General features: G+C 47.6%; 1 protein-coding gene across 6 annotated transcripts in view; it reads right to left on the minus strand.

Moving 5' to 3' along the window:
* LOC137538028 (serine/threonine-protein kinase Nek11-like) overlaps positions 1 to 19,700 on the minus strand; it is a 468,978-nt gene that overhangs the window by 309,268 nt on the left and 140,010 nt on the right. For all 6 annotated transcript variants that reach the window (XM_068259965.1, XM_068259961.1, XM_068259962.1 and 3 more), the window contains 2 exons: positions 7,705 to 7,870; positions 5,498 to 5,616 (listed from right to left, as the gene is read on the minus strand). In XM_068259965.1, the coding sequence (XP_068116066.1) occupies positions 5,498 to 5,616; positions 7,705 to 7,870 (285 nt within the window). The remainder of the gene's footprint in view (positions 1 to 5,497; positions 5,617 to 7,704; positions 7,871 to 19,700) is intronic.

Here is a 19,700-nt window from a genome sequence, read left to right on the forward strand (position 1 = left end):
ACAGGGCCATATGCTCAGAGCCGGATTAAGGGGCTCCAGGGCCCTGGGGCAAACTGAAGCGGGGGCCCCCTTACCCACCCCCTGGCCATTACACCACTGCTCCACAGGCCCCTGCATGTGTAGCAGCAGCAGTAGTTTCTCAGCGGTGGCTGCACAGTCTGGGTCACTGTTTGCCATGCGGTCTTGCTTCCTTCTCTATGACCAGCGTGTGTTTACACACAACACGCGCCCGGTCATAGAGAAGGAGGAAGACCGCGTACCTAAAAGTGCCTGCCGCCGCTGCCGCCAGCCGGGACAGGTGAGGCACAAGCTTCCAACCCCCAGCATCTCATTGCCACTTTCAACTCCCTGCTTAAATCCACCCCCCACCCTTCGTTTTCTCCCTCTCTGCCACGGATTTAACCAAAACCTACCTCTCCAACCACTCCTTCATGACTTCCTTCAATGAGTCCTCATCCACCACCAATGGGAGTCCCCCAAGGCTCGGTCCTTGGCCTCCTACTGTTCTCTCTATATACTTCCTCCATTGGCAAGGTTATCTCCTCCATGGGTCTACCTCCACATCCCTGACCTATCCACCACTATCAGCCATCTCCTCCTGGATGTCCACTAGGTTCCTGAAACTAAACCTGGACAAAACAGATTTTAAGATCTTCCCACCCCAGCCATCCCTGACCCTTCCAGATGTGAATGTCACTGTTAACCACACTACTATTTGCCCTACCTCTCAAGCCTGCTGTCTGGGTGTCACCCTGGACTCCGCACTCTCCTTTACTCCCCACATCCAAGTCCTGCAACTTCCACCTCCGTAACATCTGCTAAATCCACCCTTTCCTGACCTCTGTCACCACCAAACTCCTCATCCATGCCCTCATAATGTCCCGCCTTGACTACTGCAATGCCCTTCTGTCTGGTCTCCCTATGACCTGAACTGCCCCGCTGCAGTCCGTCATGAATGCGGCAGCCAGAATTATCCACTCCTCCCATCGCTCCACCACGGCGGCTCCCCTCTGTGAATCCCTCCACTGGCTTCCTATCCAGTCCAGAATCAGATTTAAGATAGTTTCTGGCCTACAAATCTGTCCACAAAACCTGCCACACCTACATTTATGATCTTACTCAGAGGTACACACCAAGCCGCTCACTCCACTCCTCCAATGAACTTCGCCTGACTGTCCCCCGCATCACCCAATCCCATGCATGCCGTCTCAAGACAGAGCTACTCCAACACTATAGCACTCCCTACCTCCACCCATTAGGGCAGCCCCCTCCAACATCTTCAAGAAAGCCCTCAAAACACACCTTTTCACTCTGACCTACCCCCACTCACTGGAGCTCTAAGGCCACAGATGAACTCTGGTCCCCTACCTTTCGTGTCCCTACCTCTCCCTCTGGATTGTAAGCTTTCGGCAGGGTCCTCCTCCTTATGTCTCCTACCTGATCATGCACCTCCATTACTGTGCCCCCATGCTATGCATCTGAGTGAACCTAACTTGCCTAATCTCCACGCTCCCATCCAGTGACCGATTGTACTCATACTGTGCTGTGTGATCTGGTTTGCATGTATAGACTTATTGCTGTATGTCACAACTAAACATGGTCTTTAAAGTTAACTTATGTCCAGCGCTGCGTAATATGTTGACACTTTATAAATAATTAAATACAATAAATAAATAAATAGCAGCTATTCGCCTAAGCGTTGCTCACCAGGGCCAGATTTCTGCTAAAGCCACAAAAGGCCTAGGCCTTGGGCAGCTGCAGCCCAAGGAGGCACTTGGCCACACATAGGGGTTGCTACATATGAAAGTAAAGGTTGCAAATGGAGAACAACACATGAAAAGGGAAAACTGATGCCCAACGGGGCTGATCATGAAAGAAAGGGTCTGCAGTACATGAATGATACCCATGGAAGAGAAGGCTGCACATGGAATGGGAGGGGTGCTGCCACACCTGAAACGGGAGCCCCAACATACTTGGCCTAGGGCTGAACGGTTGCTCGCCACCACTAAAGGGCCTGGGGAACACTCACCTGACGTCCACCGCTACATGTCAAGCTCCCCGTTGCATCGGCAGAGACCCACCCAGGGCCGGTCCTGGACTTTCTGCTGCCTGAGGCAAAGATCGTAAAGGCGCCCCCCCCCCCCCCCCCCCCAATATTTCTACATAACATTACATCCCCCACACAACCGACCGTGTCCGTGAAGGAAAGCCTGAGTGACGCAGCAAAGTGAGTGACTGACTCACCAGGGATTGGGTCTCCCTCCGGGTCTGGCGGCGGCGAAGGGCGGGCATCCGCATCCAGCATGCATCCTGCACTGGCAGGGGACAGACGGCTGCGGTCTGCGGCGGGCATGCTCCATCTCGGATCTGAGGGATCTCGCGCTGGGCCAGTGAGCGGCGGCCGGCGGCAGCCAGCCAGCCTCATCGTCACGGTCACGTCGGCGGCGCTCGCTGCTCAGTGACTGACCGTGACAATCAGCCGCAGCCAGGGCAGCAGAGCGGGCGGCAGCCGCCACCATCAAATTAGCAGGCTTAGGCACTAGGCAGCGTCACCAGCGTGCAGCCTTGGAGGAGACAGGAGAGGCTGCAGAGCTCGGAGTCGTCGGACTCGGAGGCCGGCGGCAACAGTGCAGTTTCTAGGCTAAAATGCACCCAGGGCGAGGGTGTAAAAATTGCGCCCCCCCGCCGGTATAGGTAGCCAGCTTATAGGTCCCCCCCCGAGTATAGGTGGCCAGGCATGGGTGAGCCAGTAAAGTTGCCCCCAGTATAGGTTAGCCAGGTAGTTGCCTCCAGTATAGGTAGCCAGTATAGTTGCCCCCAGTATGTTAGATAGGCAGGCACCCCCCCCCCCCCCGGTATAAGTTAGATAAGTAGGTGCCCCCAGTACAGGTTAGCTAGGTAGGTGCCTCCAATATAGGAAGCCAGTATAGTTGCCCCAAGCATAGGTTAGATAGGTAGGTACCCCCAGTATAGGTTAGTTAGGTAGGTGCCCCCAGTATAGGTAGCCAGTATAGTTGCCCTTCAGTATAGGTTAGATTAGGTAGGTGCCCCCAGTACAGGTTAGATTAGGTAGGTGCCCACAGTATAGATTAGATAGGTAGCTGCCCCCAGCATAGGTTAGACAGGTAGCTGCCCCCCAGCATAGGTTAGATAGGTAGCTGCCCCCCAGTATAGGTTAGATAGGTAGCTGCCCCCCAGTATAGGTTAGATAGGTAGCTGCCCCCCAGTACAGGTTAGATTGGGTAGGTGCCCCCCAGTATAGGATAGATAGGTAGCTGCCCCCAGTACAGGTTAGATTAGGTAGGTGCCCCCCAGTATAGGATAGATAGGTAGCTGCCCCCAGTATAGGTTAGATAGGTAGCTGCCCCCCAGTGTAGGTTAGATAGGTAGCTGCCCCCCAGTATAGGTTAGATAGGTAGCTGCCCCCCAGTATAGGATAGATAGGTAGCTGCCCCCCAGCATAGGTTAGATAGGTAGCTGCCCCCCAGTATAGGTTAGATAGGTAGCTGCCCCCCAGTATAGGTTAGATAGGTAGCTGCCCCCCAGTATAGGTTAGATAGGTAGCTGCCCCCCAGTATAGGATAGATAGGTAGCTGGCCCCCAGTATAGGTTAGATTAGGTAGGTGCCCCCCAGTATAGGATAGATAGGTAGCTGCCCCCAGTACAGGTTAGATTAGGTAGGTGCCCCCCAGTATAGGATAGATAGGTAGCTGCCCCCCAGCATAGGTTAGATAGGTAGCTGCCCCCCAGTATAGGTTAGATAGGTAGCTGCCCCCCAGTATAGGATAGATAGGTAGCTGCCCCCCAGCATAGGTTAGATAGGTAGCTGCCCCCCAGTATAGGTTAGATAGGTAGCTGCCCCCCAGTATAGGTTAGATAGGTAGCTGCCCCCCAGTATAGGTTAGATAGGTAGCTGCCCCCCAGTATAGGATAGATAGGTAGCTGGCCCCCAGTATAGGTTAGATTAGGTAGGTGCCCCCCAGTATAGGATAGATAGGTAGCTGCCCCCAGTACAGGTTAGATTAGGTAGGTGCCCCCCAGTATAGGATAGATAGGTAGCTGCCCCAGTATAGGTTAGATAGGTAGCTGCCCCCCAGTATAGGTTAGATAGGTAGCTGCCCCCCAGTACAGGTTAGATTAGGTAGGTGCCCCCCAGTAAAGGATAGATAGGTAGCTGCCCCCGAGTACAGGTTAGATTAGGTAGGTGCCCCCCAGTATAGGATAGATCGGTAGCTGCCCCCAGTATAGGTTAGATAGGTAGCTGCCCCCCAGTATAGGTTAGATAGGTAGCTGCCCCCCAGTACAGGTTAGATTAGGTAGGTGCCCCCCAGTATAGGATAGATAGGTAGCTGCCCCCGAGTACAGGTTAGATTAGGTAGGTGCCCCCCAGTATAGGATATATAGGTAGCTTGCCCAGTATAGGTTAGATAGGTAGCTGCCCCCCAGTACAGGTTAGATTAGGTAGGTGCCCCCCAGTATAGGATAGGTAGCTGCCCCCGAGTACAGGTTAGATTAGGTAGGTGCCCCCCAGTATAGGATAGATAGGTAGCTTGCCCAGTATAGGTTAAGTAGGTAGGTGCCCCCTCATAATGGCGAGGGGGGAGCCGGAGCCGCGGTGAGGGCAGCCCGACCTCTCCCTCCCTCTCCCCGGGCCGCTCTCCATGCTCCCCCCCTCGGACTGCAGGCAGCAGAGTTAGCGCGCAGGGAAGCGCTGCTGTACACAGCTGTTACTCACCTCCCTGGATCCGATCGCCGCTCCCGCCCTGCTGGTCTCCTCTCTGCAATGTAGCCGCTGCTGATACATACGCGGCTGCTTCCTGTTTACACAGGAAGCAGCCGCGTGTGTATCAGCCGGCTAGGCAGAGAGGAGACCAGCAGGGCGGGAGCGGCGATCGGATCCAGGGAGGTGAGTAACAGCTGTGTACAGCAGCGCTTCCTTGCGCGCTAACTCTGCTGCCTGCAGTCTGAGGGGGGGAGCATGGAGAGCGGCCCGGGGAGAGGGAGGGAGAGGTCGGGCTGCCCTCACCGCGGCTCCGGCTCCCCCCCGCTATCACAGCCACGTCATCTGGTGCCGCCCCTCCACTTCCTGCCGCCTGAGGAACCCGCCTCACCCCGCCTCATGGGCGGGCCGGCCCTGGACCCACCGCAACCGCCATCACCGCTTCTTATTGCATTACTGAAAACTGGAGCCACGACAAAAGCAATGGACCAGCGGGAGCTCTGCTGTAGCTCAAGATTTCAGTAATAGAAAAAGAAGTGGAGATGGCAGACCTGGCCAGTCGTCACAGGTGTGGCAGGAAGCGGTGGTACCCGGGGAGCCTGGCATGTAGCGGCAGATACTAAGTTGTTTTTTTTTACCACCCTGCAGAGTGCAAAGGAATAGGATCCCTATCTTTATCTACCACCATTTATAAAGGTCCAGTATAGTGTCATTCATGCAGCTGACAAACCTTTTACAGACAGGTCAAGAAGTCCATCAGTTTACCGATCACCTCACCTCTCGTGAAGATAGCTGACCCCCAACAGAAGCTGTATGAACCACTCCATGACATGATCTTCTGGTAAAGGCCGGCCTTTCTCTTTCCGATGCTGGAGGAAACCGTGAAGATCTCCACCCTGAGAGAGAACAGACAAGGCCTGAGCTCTTATATCAATAATATCAGCGAGTTAGGTCTACAGACTACAGACATATGGCTGCACACACCTGGCACAGTTATCACAAGGGGATCCTTCTACTAACGACTGATCTGCTCATATTATGGCAAATATTAGGGAATATTGTAAACTGCCAGGAACTATGTGGTCTGTATGTAGCTCTGGGATGATTCAGTGAAGCAAACAGCGGCAAAAAAGGATGAAGGGAAGTGTGCATGAAACAGGGCTGCAAGCAAAAATGGCCGGCGGGTGAAGCCGGAATAAGTGTAAATGGAAACACCGTTCTGAATTGGGTGCCAAATGAAAATGAAAAAAATATTCACAGTAGTAATGATGATAGTAAAGCATTGGTAAATCGTACCAATATTTTACTACAACTAAACCTAAACCTACTCTCACACAAAGAACCCTTCCCCCTCCGATGCCCATCAGCCAAATCATAAAAAATCCGATTTACTTACCTGGGGCTTTCTCCAGCCCTTTGCAGTCGACTGTCCCACGCTAACCGCTCCGCTCCCCGCTGCTGTCCTAGGCTCCCTACCTCGAGGTCGTCCTTACTGAACCTGCGTGAAGTGCCGCTGTCAATCAAGCCCACGTGGTCCGCAGACAACTGCGTAGTAAGCCGAGGACAACGTGGGCTTGATTGACAGTGGCACTTCGCGCAGACGCAGTAAAGATGACCTCAAGGTTGTCCTCTGCACCGTGCGGGGAGCGTGGGTTGGCAGCAGAGAGTGGAGCAGTCAGCATAAGGGGAATGTCAGCTGCAAGAGGATTTTTTATGATCTGGCTGATGATTCCTTTAAAGTAAACCAGAGAGTATGAATGCTGCAGATTTGATACTTACCCGGGGCTTTCTCCAGCCCCATAAACACGTGTGGGTCCCTCGCAGTCCTCCCGCGGTCTGCCTTTCAGCCGCAATCAGCCCCAGTAACTGGCTCAGTCGGGTCCAGTCTGGGTCATCTGTGCATGCGCGGGAGGTCGTCTCTGGTACATTTTAAAAAGCCCCTTGCTGATGCCTAACCCTAAACCCCCCACTTCCTGACCCCTAACCATAACCCCCCCCCCCCTTGCTGATGCCTAACGCTAACCCCACCCCCCTTCCTGGTACCTAACCGTAAAACCTCCCTTCCTGACACCTAACTCTAAAACCTCCCTTCCTGACACCTAACTCTAAAACCTCCCTTCCTGAAAGCAAAAAAACCCCTTCCTGATTACTAACCCTAAAACCCCCTGTCGGCTAACCCTAAAACCCTTCTTCCTCGCGTCTAACCCTAGATCCGACGCCTAACCCCAAAAGCAAGAAGTTTTAAATCAGGATGATACAATTTATTGGCTAACTAAAAAGAATAAGAATAAGCAAGCTTTCGGCATTGCAGCCTTCATCGGGCTTAAATCCTGTTTAAACCCGACGAAGGCTGCAAGGCCGAAAGCTTGCTTATTCTTATTCTTTTTAGTTAGCCAATAAATGTATCATCCTGGTATAAAACTTCTTGCTTTTACTGATGGCTAACACGGTACAATACCCTACTGCTACTACTAACCCCAAAACACTCCTTCCTGGCGCCTAACCCTAAACCCCCCTTTTATGTCACCTAATACTAAAACCACCCTCCCTGATGCCTAACCCTAAGCCCCCCCCTTTCTGTCACCTAACCCTAACCCCCCCCCTTTTCTGTCACATAAACCTAAACCCCCCCCCCCCCCTTCCTGATGCCTAGCCCTACCTGGCCCCCCCCCCCTCCTTTCTGTCACATGACACTAAAACCCCCCTTCCTCATGCCTAACCCTAGATCCGCCTATCCTGACACCGAACCCTAAAACCTCTCTTCCTAACCTCATAGAACAATACACAATACAGCTAACAATACAAAAACCTTGGGTACCTCACAGCACTTGGTGGCATTGGGTACCTCACAGTATTCATTGGGTACCTCACAGCACTTGGTGGCATTGGGTACCTCACAGCACTTGGTGGCATTGAGTACCTCACAGCACTTGGTGGCATTGGGTACCTCACAGCACTTGGTGCCACTTGGTGGAATTGTGTACCTCACAATACTCTGTCACAATACAGAAATCTTCTTTCTCCAGGAAGCTCCCCAGCGAGCGGACGATGAACGGATGTCTGAGGCTGCCCAGAAGTTTGGCCTCTCTGGTTGACGGTAGGGTGGCATCGGCCTTCACGTTGTTACAGAAAATCCGTTTGATGACCTTCCTGTAGACAGAAGAGATAACGATAATCCACAACATGAGTGCAAAATCATCTAACAGCCACAACTTCTGTAATCTGATGCGGTTTCTGGTCTACCCCTTCTGTCTCTTAGAAATGGTATGCCCCAAACTTCTCCCCTCCCTACCCCATCCACAGAGCAGAACAGTGAGCTCAGCAGTGTCTCTGTACAATTATTATTATTATTTATTGTATTTATAAAGCGCCAGCATATTACGCAGCGCTGGACAATAAATATATACAAGGATATAAGGATGACAGACATAACAAGGTTATACAACATAGAGCAAAGTTATACATGCAAATTGTACAAAATACATGATCATGTGATATGGTCTGGTTAGGCAGGCCTAGTAATACAAGTACAATAAATGTTCCTAAACTGATACTAACGATAATTTCAACAATGATTGAGCATGCGTACGTATCTTTAAGGTGGCCACACACGATACAATAAATTGATCCGATTTTACAGTAATTCAATAAAAACGATCGTATCTCTCGAAAAATATAGGTTTTTTCTCATTTGACTGAAAAATCCGATCGGATTTCCCATTTTTTTCGATTTAAATCGATCCGGAATGCCAGATATTTCTCTTCAATTTCTACTAAAGATTGTATGGTGTGTGTTGGATTGTTAATGTATTAATATACACACCCCAGCAATTTTCTCTGAGTTTCCAATCATCATAATTGAGGAAAAAATTGAACATAGGTGTGTGGTACATTGGTCATATTTTTCAAATGTTACAATCAGTCAGAAAAATTGATTGCAATTATTAAATTCAACAGATATTTAAAAAAATTGTATAGTGTGTGGCCACCTTTAGGCTATCTAAACTGGACACAATTGTATTTGCCCCTGCAGAAAATGGAACAATCCCTTCTGAGACAGCAAAAATTATCCTACACGTTAGAAAGTCTCCATATTAAAGAGAAACCGTAACCAAGGATTGAACTTCATCCCAATCAGTAGCTGATTCCCCCTTTTACATGAGAAATCTATTCCTTTTCACAAACAGACCATCAGGGGGCGCTGCATGGCCAAAGCTCCCAACTGTCCCTTCTTCGGAGGGACAGTCCCTCTTTGGGAGCCCTGTCCCTCTGTCCCTCTTTCACCCTCATGTGTCCCTCTTTCTATGTAAATATATATATTTCTCTACTAAAAAATATGTGTGTGTTGGACTCTAAACTTTATTCCCATCAATTAAATTGATATATTACTAACTTTAAAATGTTAATTTTAAGGAAAATGAACCAGGATAGAAAGGACCAGGGTGGTTTGAATTATAAAACAACATATTTTCTTATGAAATCTTTATAGTATGCGTGACTAGGGGTGTGACTTGGGGTGTGATGGGACATGATCAAGGGTGTGGCAGGGGCGTGGCTTAAAGGGAACCAGAGATGAAGCACCCTTGTGTATTTTACCATATATATCAGTAAGAAAATTAGAGAAAACCCCTACCATGCTCTCTGTTTCATCCTCACTGCTAAAAGCGTCTGTTATCAGCTGTGATAAGAATCCCGGACTGAGCATTCAGTATGGCTTTGCAGGGAACAATTGTAGCTGAGTCATTATAGCAGAGCCACAAGGTGGCAGGCTTGGGCTTGAAAAGACACCAGAGAAGACAGACTCAGCTATAATCTTTCCGTAGCAAAGCTAGACTGAGTGCTCAGTCGGGGATTCTTATCAGAGGTGATAACAGTCAGATTAAACAGAGAACAATGAAACAAAGAGCAGATTAGGTGTTTACTGTCATGTCCCCACTGATTTATAAGGTAAAATACAAGAGAGTGCTTCATCTCTGGTTCTCTTTAAGTGTCCCTCTTTCTCATCTCAAAAAGTTGGGAGATATGGTATGGCTGTTATTGTGGTGGAACCCCTCCCACAGTGTGATGTCATGACCATAGTCCTGACAGTTTGCTGTCTGAACCTCGTTGCATTGTGGGAAATGACAGTTTTCCAACTGCCAAGCAAGCCATATCTCCCTCTGTGCATAGAACACTCAGTAAGGCCTGGTGCACACCAAAAACTGCTAGCAGATCCGCAAAATGCTAGCAGATTTTGAAACGCTTTTTCTTATTTTTCTGTAGCGTTTCAGCTAGCGTTTTGCGGTTTCGTGTAGCGGTTTTGGTGTAGTAGATTTCATGTATTGTTACAGTAAAGCTGTTACTGAACAGCTACTGTAACAAAAAACGCCTGGCAAACCGCTCTGAAGTGCCGTTTTTCAGAGCGGTTTGCGTTTTTCCTATACTTAACATTGAGGCAGAAACGCATCCGCAATCCAAAATCTGCAGCAGCCCGGGAGTATGCGTTTCTGTAAAACGCCTCCCGCTCTGGTGTGCACCAGCCCATTGAGATACATTACCCAAGCGTATCCGCAGCCGCAAGCGGATCGCAAACCGCAGCAGAACCGCTCTGGTGTGCACTAGGCCTCACAAACAATCCATACAGGTCCCCCTGTCAGCAGTAAATTGGTCACCACCAGTGATACATTTCAGAATGTAAATCAGAGAGAGGAAAGATTTTACAATGGACAAACACGGACTAAACAATCTATTAATAAATATTGTTCAAAAATACACAATGTTATTCATTATGTTATTTACACTGCAGCTACTCTTTATAGGATCACGATTGAGACAAACTGTAATATTTAAAATACATATGTACAAAATGTTAATTTCTCCCAGAATAAAATGCATTATGCTTTTTTTCTGTCGCTAAATCATAAAAACCTGGAAGGTGTAACAGATTTTGGCCTAGTCCATCTCCTCATGGGGAATTCTCACCTTTACTTCTTTACAAAAGCACTCCCGGGAAAGGTTCTATACAAAGAGGTCAGCCAGCTTACCTACTTGCTTGCTTTTGCGAGTGCCTTTGTAAATAAAGAAATAATTGAGAACCCCCCCATGAGGAGATGGACTAGTCCAAAACCTGTCAGATGGTAACTGCCTTCTTTATTCGCTATAGTGATCCTTTAAACATAAGGAAGAAAAGCAGAAAAGGAATGAGCAGAAGGTGCGTAGGGGAAAGGGGTAATGTGTCCATCGTCCGGGGCAGTCTGCTGTACCTGTGGTGCAGATTTGTCAGTTGTTCCCTAGTTACTGTAAGTGACAGCAACATGGGAAGGAAAGGAATTTATACTGCATTTTACGCTAAGAGAAATTAACATTTTAAAATAAAAAAATGCAATAGTTTTCCTCTAATAGTCAGTTCTGTTGCTTCTGTGAATGTTTAAAGAGATACCGTACTAAGAATTGATCTTCATCACAGTCAGAAGCTGATGCCCCCTTTCCCATGAGAAATCTATTCCTTTTCTCAAACGGATCATCAGGGGGCGCTGTATGGCTAATAATGTGGTGAAACCCCTCCCACAGTGTGAGGTCAGGACCATGGTTCTGACATCACACTGTGGGAGCATTGTTGCATTGTGGGAAATAACAGCTGTTTACAACTGCCCAAAAAAAAAAGCAAGCAGAATCTCCTTCTACTGACATCCCCTGCCAGCAGTAAAATGTCACCATGTGATAAATGTCTGAATGTAAATCAGGGAGAGGAAAAATTTTGAAATGGGCAAACACCGACTAAATCATTTATACATAATCATTGTAAAAATGAAGCACTTTTTTATTACTGTATTTTTTGGACCATAAGACTTACTTTTTCTCCCTCAAAAGTGGGGGTAAAATGTCAGTGCGTCTTACGGTTCAAAGGTATCCCCCATAAGTGCCCACTCTGTCTTTCATTGCTGCCTTGTGTATCTTGTGTCCTCCTGTCTCCCCTCTGGCCGTTGACCCTGTGTCTCACTGGTCCCTTGCAATCTTGTATCCCAGCTGCCCTCCTGTGTCCGGTGTAGAGAAGACACAAGCGCAGATGGGACACAAGAGGACACTAGGGGCACAGAGGGGCAGAGAGGATATGGTGGGGGGGCAGTGAGACACAGAAGGACACAGGAGACACCAGCCAAAGGAGAAACAGGGGGCACAAGAAGGCAGATGGGACACTGGGGGCACAGGAGGATACATGGGGACAAAATAATGGGGGGGTGTAACGATTGGTGTCAACACCCAGAGAGAATCTGATTATTGGTGATCTGCAGTATCGCCAGCAATACAGATATATACCCGATTATGGATGATCTGCAGAATCACCAATAATCCGAGTATGACTGACCTCTGGACACCTATATAGTGTGAGTGTTTGGTGCAACAGTAATGACTGAGTAGGACCACCCGAGGAGCAGGTGGTCCTTGGCAGTATGAGAAATACCTCCCTCTGGGAAGTGTGAAGACCTTCCAGCAGCACTGAGAACTAATCCCTCAATAGAGAGTGATAGCTCGCAAGGTCGGGCAGGCTAGGTCGGCAACACACGAGCAGATAAGGTACAGAGACAGAAGACTGATTTGGTAACCAGGGACAGGCAGGGTCGGCAACAGGTAATCAGATATGCGTAGGTACCGAATCAGAAAGCAGAAGGATAGTCAGGAAAGCAATAGGTCATAACAGATATCAAACAAGGCCTAGTCTTGGGTGTGAGGTCCGTGGTCTCAACACCCTGGAACTAGTCTGAAGTATAACACAATAGTAACACAGAAGTAATCTGGCTGAGTGTGAATTCCCAGGTCCTCCTGGTTCTAACACACTGTGGGATCTGACTATGGTCTGAGTGCTTTCACGTAAGTGTTCGCAACGGCAGACAACCTGAGACTGACCAGCAATAACTATATATAGAGCGGCGCTCCCCGGCGCCACCCATCGCTGATCAACCAATAGCCGCCCGCTCTGAGATCAGCTGACCAACCTGGTCAGCTGATCCCTCTTGGTTTGTCATAAAGGTTCCGCCTCTCAGTGCGCGCAAGCGTATTCCTCAATCTGTGTGCACTAGAAGGTCCAGCCACATCAGACGCACGCCGCCGCGTGTAAACCGCTGAGCTGAATGCGGAACCAGCCGCCTCGCTGCCAGTCCGCGCTGCGGCTTTTCCGCAATTATTACAGGGGGGGGGGGGGAGGGGGGGGGACATCTACAAGATACACCTGAACTAGAGACGCACCAGGTTAAACATATATTCTTCCCCTGGTTTTTTACCTCTAAATCGGGTGCGTCTTATAGTCCGGAGCATCTTCTAGTCCGAAAAATATGGTACCTTATTTTCACTGGAGTTCCTCTTTAAGGGCTCAAACCCACTAGCAGCTTTTTCTAAGCGCTTGTGATTTGAAAAAATCTCTTGCTAATGCAATGCTATGGGGGATTTTTATAAAATCACATCGCTCCAGTGGGATCACACCCATAGCATTACATTAGAAGGAGCTTCTCACATCACAAAGCGCTCAGAAAATCGCTCCTAGTGGGTTCCAGGCAAGCATGGATTTACCTCGCAGGAGCCTATAGGCACAGATGTCCTGGCACCTTAGACTCTGCCCTCCATGAACCTACAAACCTCCACTGAATCGCTCCACAAGTGTGCTGGCTGTCCCAGCTGTCACTCCTCCCTTACTTCCCTTGCCCATCATAGGTAGCTTCAGGTGCCCCTTAGTATTAGGTTGCCAGAGGTACCCTCAGTATTAAGTATTAGGTAGCTAGAGGTGCCCCTGAATGAAGGGAGATCTCATCAGTGGAATGCCGAGAGCCAGGTTAGTAACCTCTCATTTACACTCTGCTCTTTGCATAAGGAAACAGGGAGGGAGGCACTGGGGGAGGGGAGAGAGATGCCTTCCCATCAGGCGCCTTTAGGCACGTGCCCACAGTGCCTTATGGTAAATCCGGCTCTGGGCACAGGCTTAATTTCAGACAAAATACATTTCTTTATCGTAGATGGAGGAAGACCCAAGGTCCCGACGGCAGGATCGCCACCCATTTCTTGTTCAGGAAACCCCCTGGGAAGGAAATGAAAGGATATCAATAAAATCCTGACAGGTTGTAATTGTGCCTTAGTCTCCTGAGGTGAGATGAGTGGGCCGCAGTGACCCTTGCACCCGGGACAATCACTAAACTCACCGCCGACATATGATGGAGGTGGGAGGGCATGACAGTGACAGGTCCCCTTACCTGAAATCATTAAACTTTCCAGTCCCCCTTTTACTGCCTTGTGACCCGATATTGGCGTTCTGAGATTCAGCTGGTCCTCCACTGCAGAATACGGCCGCCCATCCCCCTTCCTGAAGACCAATAAGTCACTGAGACGCTAATTGAGCCTCCTATGCTGGACGGAGGAAACTATATTAAGCTTGGTTAATAGCAATCTATTATAAAAGTCTGCCAGGCCAGGCTTGGCACAACAGAGCGCTCTCGATGCATAATACATTCGCCACAAACTATTTTTAGCCATTTGCTACCTTTGTCCTAGTTTTTAGAATGCGGTGATTTGTTACAATTATTTTTAACACTTGTTTGCACCAAACAGTATAATTCAGTCATAACAAGTGGTCGTTTTGCCCCAAGTAAAATGGCGGTGACTCTTCTGTCCAATCCTATGCTATAGCATATACAGTACAATGCCCATATCCAGCACAGGCGAGGATTGCCTGATATGCGTTTTTGCCAGTTGCTTAAAGGGAACCTGTACTGAGTAGAGATGTTGCGAACTGTTCGCTCGGCGAACATCTCTGGGGCTTTTACTATACTACTTCCGGGTCGCTCTGACCCGGAGTAGTACGCCTGCGCTGCCCGGCGAAGCGCGTCCTAGATCGCGCTCCTGTTGCCGGGCACTCTCTGCGCATGTGCGTGACGTCGTCCATGACGCCACGCACATGCGCAGGGAGTGCCCGGCAACAGGAGCGCGATCTAGGACGCGCTTCGCCGGGCAGCGCAGGCGTACTACTCCGGGTCAGAGCGACCCGGAAGTAGTAAAAGCCCCAGGTATTCAGAGATGTTCGCCGGCGAACGGTTCGGGAACCGTTCGCTACATCTCTAGTACTGAGTAAAATTATTTAAAATAAACACATGAGGTAACTTCAAATGAACATTGCATAGTTACCTTGCCATCAGTTCCTCTCAGAAGCTCACCATTTTCTTCTGACAATGATCCCTTCCAGTTTTGACAAGATTTTGTCAGAACTAAAATATATCAGTTGCTGTCAGTTACAGCTGAGAGGAGAACTGATGTGTCCATGTTTCCCTATGGCTGAAGTGGGCGATGTTACAGTTTAACAGTGTGCTGACCAGAAAGCTGTTATGGGGTAATGGCCATTTTCAAAATGTAGGACGGAGAATTCCATTGATCACAGTGGACAAATGGGATGCAGGAGAGGAGAAGGAGATTGATGAGTAGACTACACAGCAGGTACTATGACTTGTGTATGGTTATTTTGACTTTTAATTTTCAGTTCAGGTTTTCTTTAAAGAGGAACTCCAGTGAAAATAATGTAATAAAAAAGTGCTTCATTTTTACAATAATGATGTATAAACGATTTAGTCAGTGTTTGCCCATTGTAAACTCTTTTAAATCCCTGATTTACATTCTGACATTTATTACATGGTGACATTTTTACTGTTGGCAGGTGATGTAGCTGCTGCATTTTTTTTTGGCAGTTGGAAATAGCTGTAAACAGCTATTTCCCAATTCCCACAATGCAACAGGGTTCACAGACAGGAAACTGCCAAGAGTACCTACTCAAAATTTCTTTGTGGGAGGGGTTTCACCCCAATATCAGCCATACAGCGCCCCCTGATGGTCTGTTTGTGAAAAGGAATAGATTTCTCATGTAAAAGGGGGTATCAGCTACTGATTGGGATAAAGTTCAATTCTTGGTCCGAGTTTCTCTTTAAAGCAGGATTGTCAGCTATAAAATAATTCCATTCCATTTACCCGCTGCTCTGTGCTTATTATGCAGTCTACAACCTGACCCTGCAATGCAAGCTTTCCAATATAATCGTAAATGTGTCTGCTGCAATGAATCTTCTCTCAGTCAGCCTGGCGCTATTGTGGTTAGTGATGAGCATAATTACTTAATTACCATTACGCAAAATTTAGTGCAATTTGCGAAATTGCAATTATGTCCGTAATCGAAATTTCACAAATTTCACAAAATTAAGCGAAATTTCGAGATTACGAGGAATTTTAGTAAGAACGATCGTTTTTCGTAATTACCAAAGTTTATCTAACACAAACCAATCAGAATTTTCGGAAATTCGTCCGTTCTCAAAATTGTGTTCCAGTCCAGAGCCTCCTGATATATTTAAAGCAACAGCACCTGCAGGTACCTTTGCATTATCAGATATTGCAGGGATCAAAACCAAGCGTCTCAGCATGCATGACCACTAAGGGCACCTTGACAAAGAGCACCTGTCTTAAGGTGGCCACACACACCATGTTCAATTTTTTCCTCAATTATGATAATGATTGGAAACTCAGAGAAAATTGCTAGGGTGTGTATATTAATAAATGAACAATCCAACACACACCATACAATCTTTAGTAGAAATATCTGGCATTCCGGATCGATTTAACCAGTTCGGCCTATCTGGACGAGCTTCCTCGTCCAGATAGGCACTGCTGCTGCCGCCGGCTGGTGCGCGCGATCGGGCACGCTCCCGCTGCCCGCCGCTAGCCCCCCGATCAGTGAATGGGAATATAATTCCTATTCACCGAACTATCTTCCCCGCTGAAATACCGACGCTTTCTCTCCAGAGAGTGCTGTATTTCTGCCCCCAGGAAACATCTCCCCTGCTTTTAAGTTCCTAGATGCAAGATCGTTCGCATCCAGGACTTTTTTCACTGTGGCCATCTTGTGGCCAAATAGTAAACTGCACCAACATACATTTTTAATGAAAAAAACATTTTTATTTTACATTTAAAATTAACAGTTTCCCTCCCACACCAAAAATTACCCACATACACTTTTTTTTATTAAAAATAAAAAATACAATAAAAACAAAACAAAAACAACATAAATAGTTACCCAAGGGTCTGAACTTTTTAAATATGCATGTCAAGAGAGTATGTTATTATATTATTTAAAATTATAAGCTTATAAATAGTGATGGACGCAAATTGAAAAAATGCACCTTTATTTCTAAATGAAATATCGGCACCATAAATTGTGATAGGGACATCGTTTAAACGGTGTAATAACCGGGACAGATGGGTAAATAAAATACATGAGTTTTAATTACGGTAGCGTATATTAATTTCAAACTATGATGGCCAAAAACTGAGAAATGAATTTTTTTCATTTCTTTCTTAATCTTCCTGTTAAAATAGATTTAGAAAAAATAATTCTTAGCAAAGTGTAGCACCCAAAGAAAGCCTAATTAGTGGCGGAAAAAACAAGATATAGATCAATTCATTGTGATAAGTAGCAATAAAGCTATAGGCGAATGAATGGGAGGTGAACGTTGCTCGGATGCATGAGATTTTCGGACTGCGGTGCTGAACCGGTTAAATCGAAAAAAATGGGAAATACGATCGGATTTTTCAGTCAAATGAAAAAAAGCTTTCGATTTTTTCGAGAGACACGATCGTTTTTATCGAATTACCGTAAAATCGGATCATTTTATTGTATTGTGTGTGACCACCTTTAGAAGTGGCTGCAGATAGAGCTTCCTGATACATTTAAAGTGACAGCATGTGCAGGGGACTTTTGCATTATCAGTAACTGCAATCAATTACTGACTTTCCTGAGTTTAGTCATTATCTAAATGTGCATAATTACTATTAGAAATGAAATTACGTCCATTTTCGTAACTAAAATAAGTTTGCTTCTATAGAATACTTGAAATTATTAAATTTTGTGTTAAAAACGAATTAGCGCCAAAACGCAAAATTAGGAAACTGAAATTTCGCTTATGGAATTCCAAATTACAGTTTGTATGACAATTACAAACGTATGAATTCATGTCGTAGCGCAAAATTTGAATCTAATTAAGGAAACGCGAAATTACGAAAATTTCGGCTAATTTTGCCAATGAGAAGGAAGGTTGTCATCTCCCCTCCCATATTCCTGCTCCTTACTGATTGGCTGAGGGCAGTTCAGTGTGACAAGAGGCTGAGGCAGCAGCTGCTGAAATACGATCTATGCTGTGCTGTGCACGTGTTTACAAAGCAAGCTAGATATGACAGTGCAGATTCTAGGGTGGGGAGTAATAGAGAAAATTGCATGAGGATTAGCTTCAGTCAGAAGCGGTAAAGATGGAAAATGCCTGAAACAAGCAGCTGAGCCTAAAATTAGTCTAGAGCAGTGCTCAAACTTTTGGGCGTTGATCCTCCACTTCCTGTGGCTCCCGGCTGTTTTGCTGCATCCGCATTGGACGGCTCCTGAAGCGTGCATGTGACCTGATGCAGGCCAGGTGACACGCCGGGAACGGTACAAGGATGACGCAGTGGATGGGGTGTCGGGACACCCTGGAAAGGAGAGACAAAACAAAAATCGGGAGCCCAAATGGAGTAGTAAGTCAGTAACACTGAAAACAATAGAATGATAAAAGGGCTACTCACAAAGGTGGGTTGTGGGGGGCAACCAACCGCAGGCAGCAGTTGGAGATAATAAACCCACCACTGGTGGTGGTCGCTTCTTCTTTAAAAAGCAATAACGGCTTCAAAACTGGTCCGTTTTTGAACCCCACTTACAACAGGTGTGGGGGGTGACTAAGCACAATGAGGGTATAGAAGCGCCCAGGGGTTTATAAAACGGAGTTAAAAACAACAGTAAAAACGATAAATGAGGTAGTTTACCTCGATTAGGACATTCCCATAGGAAAAATGAGAATTTTATTTTTGCACAGGCCATGCATTTCACAGGTCTAATCCCACTTCCTCAGGCCAATAAGAGTGCCAGAGTATGTAGAGCCAGTATGCATGGAGTGCTTCCCTCATAAGGCTAGGTCCACACTAGGCACGGTTGCAGGACGGACACTGCAGTCCGGGATCAGGGGAAGTACCACCAGATAGAGTGACCAGACGTCCCGGATTGCCCGGGACACGTCCCGGATTCGGGGTCCGCTGTCCCAGGCTTAATGAGGTCCCGGGAAACGTCCCGCTTTCAGCAGCGGGACGTCCCGGCCTCGGGACTCTGGCCACTCTCTCCTCAATGAACTGGCAGCGGCGTCTATAGACGCCGTGCCAGTTCATTGCCTGCAGCCCCGCTCCAGCCTCCTCTTCCGGTGTCTGTTTCCGACACCAGCAGGCGAGCAGGGCTACGGCAAGATGGCTGCCGGAGCCCTGTACTGGAGACCTATTTGTGTCACTAGTACAGGGCTTCGGGCGCCATCTTGCCGTAGCCCTGTCAGCGCGGGAGAGAAGAGCAGGAGGAGGAAGACGGTCCCGGGACGGAGCAGCGCGCCAGAGGCCGGACACTTCTGCCAGGTGAGTAAATCATTGCTTTCTTTTCCAGGTGAAATGTTTGCCCACATTAGGTTTCTTTTCCAGGTGAAATGTTTGCCCGCATTGTTTCTTTTCTAGCGAAATGTTTGCCCGCATTGCGTTTCTTTTCTAGCGAAATGTTTGCCCGCATTGTTTCTTTTCTAGCGAAATGTTTGCCCGCATTGTTTCTTTTCTGGTGAAATGTTTGCCCGCATTGTTTCTTTTCTAGCGAAATGTTTGCCCGCATTGCGTTTCTTTTCTAGCGAAATGTTTGCCCGCATTGTTTCTTTTCTAGCGAAATGTTTGCCCGCATTGTTTCTTTTCTGGTGAAATGTTTGCCCGCATTGCGTTTCTTTTCTGGGGAAATGTTTGCCTGCATTGTTTCTTTTCTAGCGAAATGTTTGCCCGCATTGCGTTTCTTTTCTGGTGAAATGTTTGCCCGCATTGTTTCTTTTCTAGCGAAATGTTTGCCCGCATTGCGTTTCTTTTCTGGTGAAATGTTTGCCCGCAT

This window comes from Hyperolius riggenbachi, chromosome 11 (genome assembly GCF_040937935.1).
Source record: "Hyperolius riggenbachi isolate aHypRig1 chromosome 11, aHypRig1.pri, whole genome shotgun sequence".
NCBI classification, from domain to species: domain Eukaryota; kingdom Metazoa; phylum Chordata; class Amphibia; order Anura; family Hyperoliidae; genus Hyperolius; species Hyperolius riggenbachi.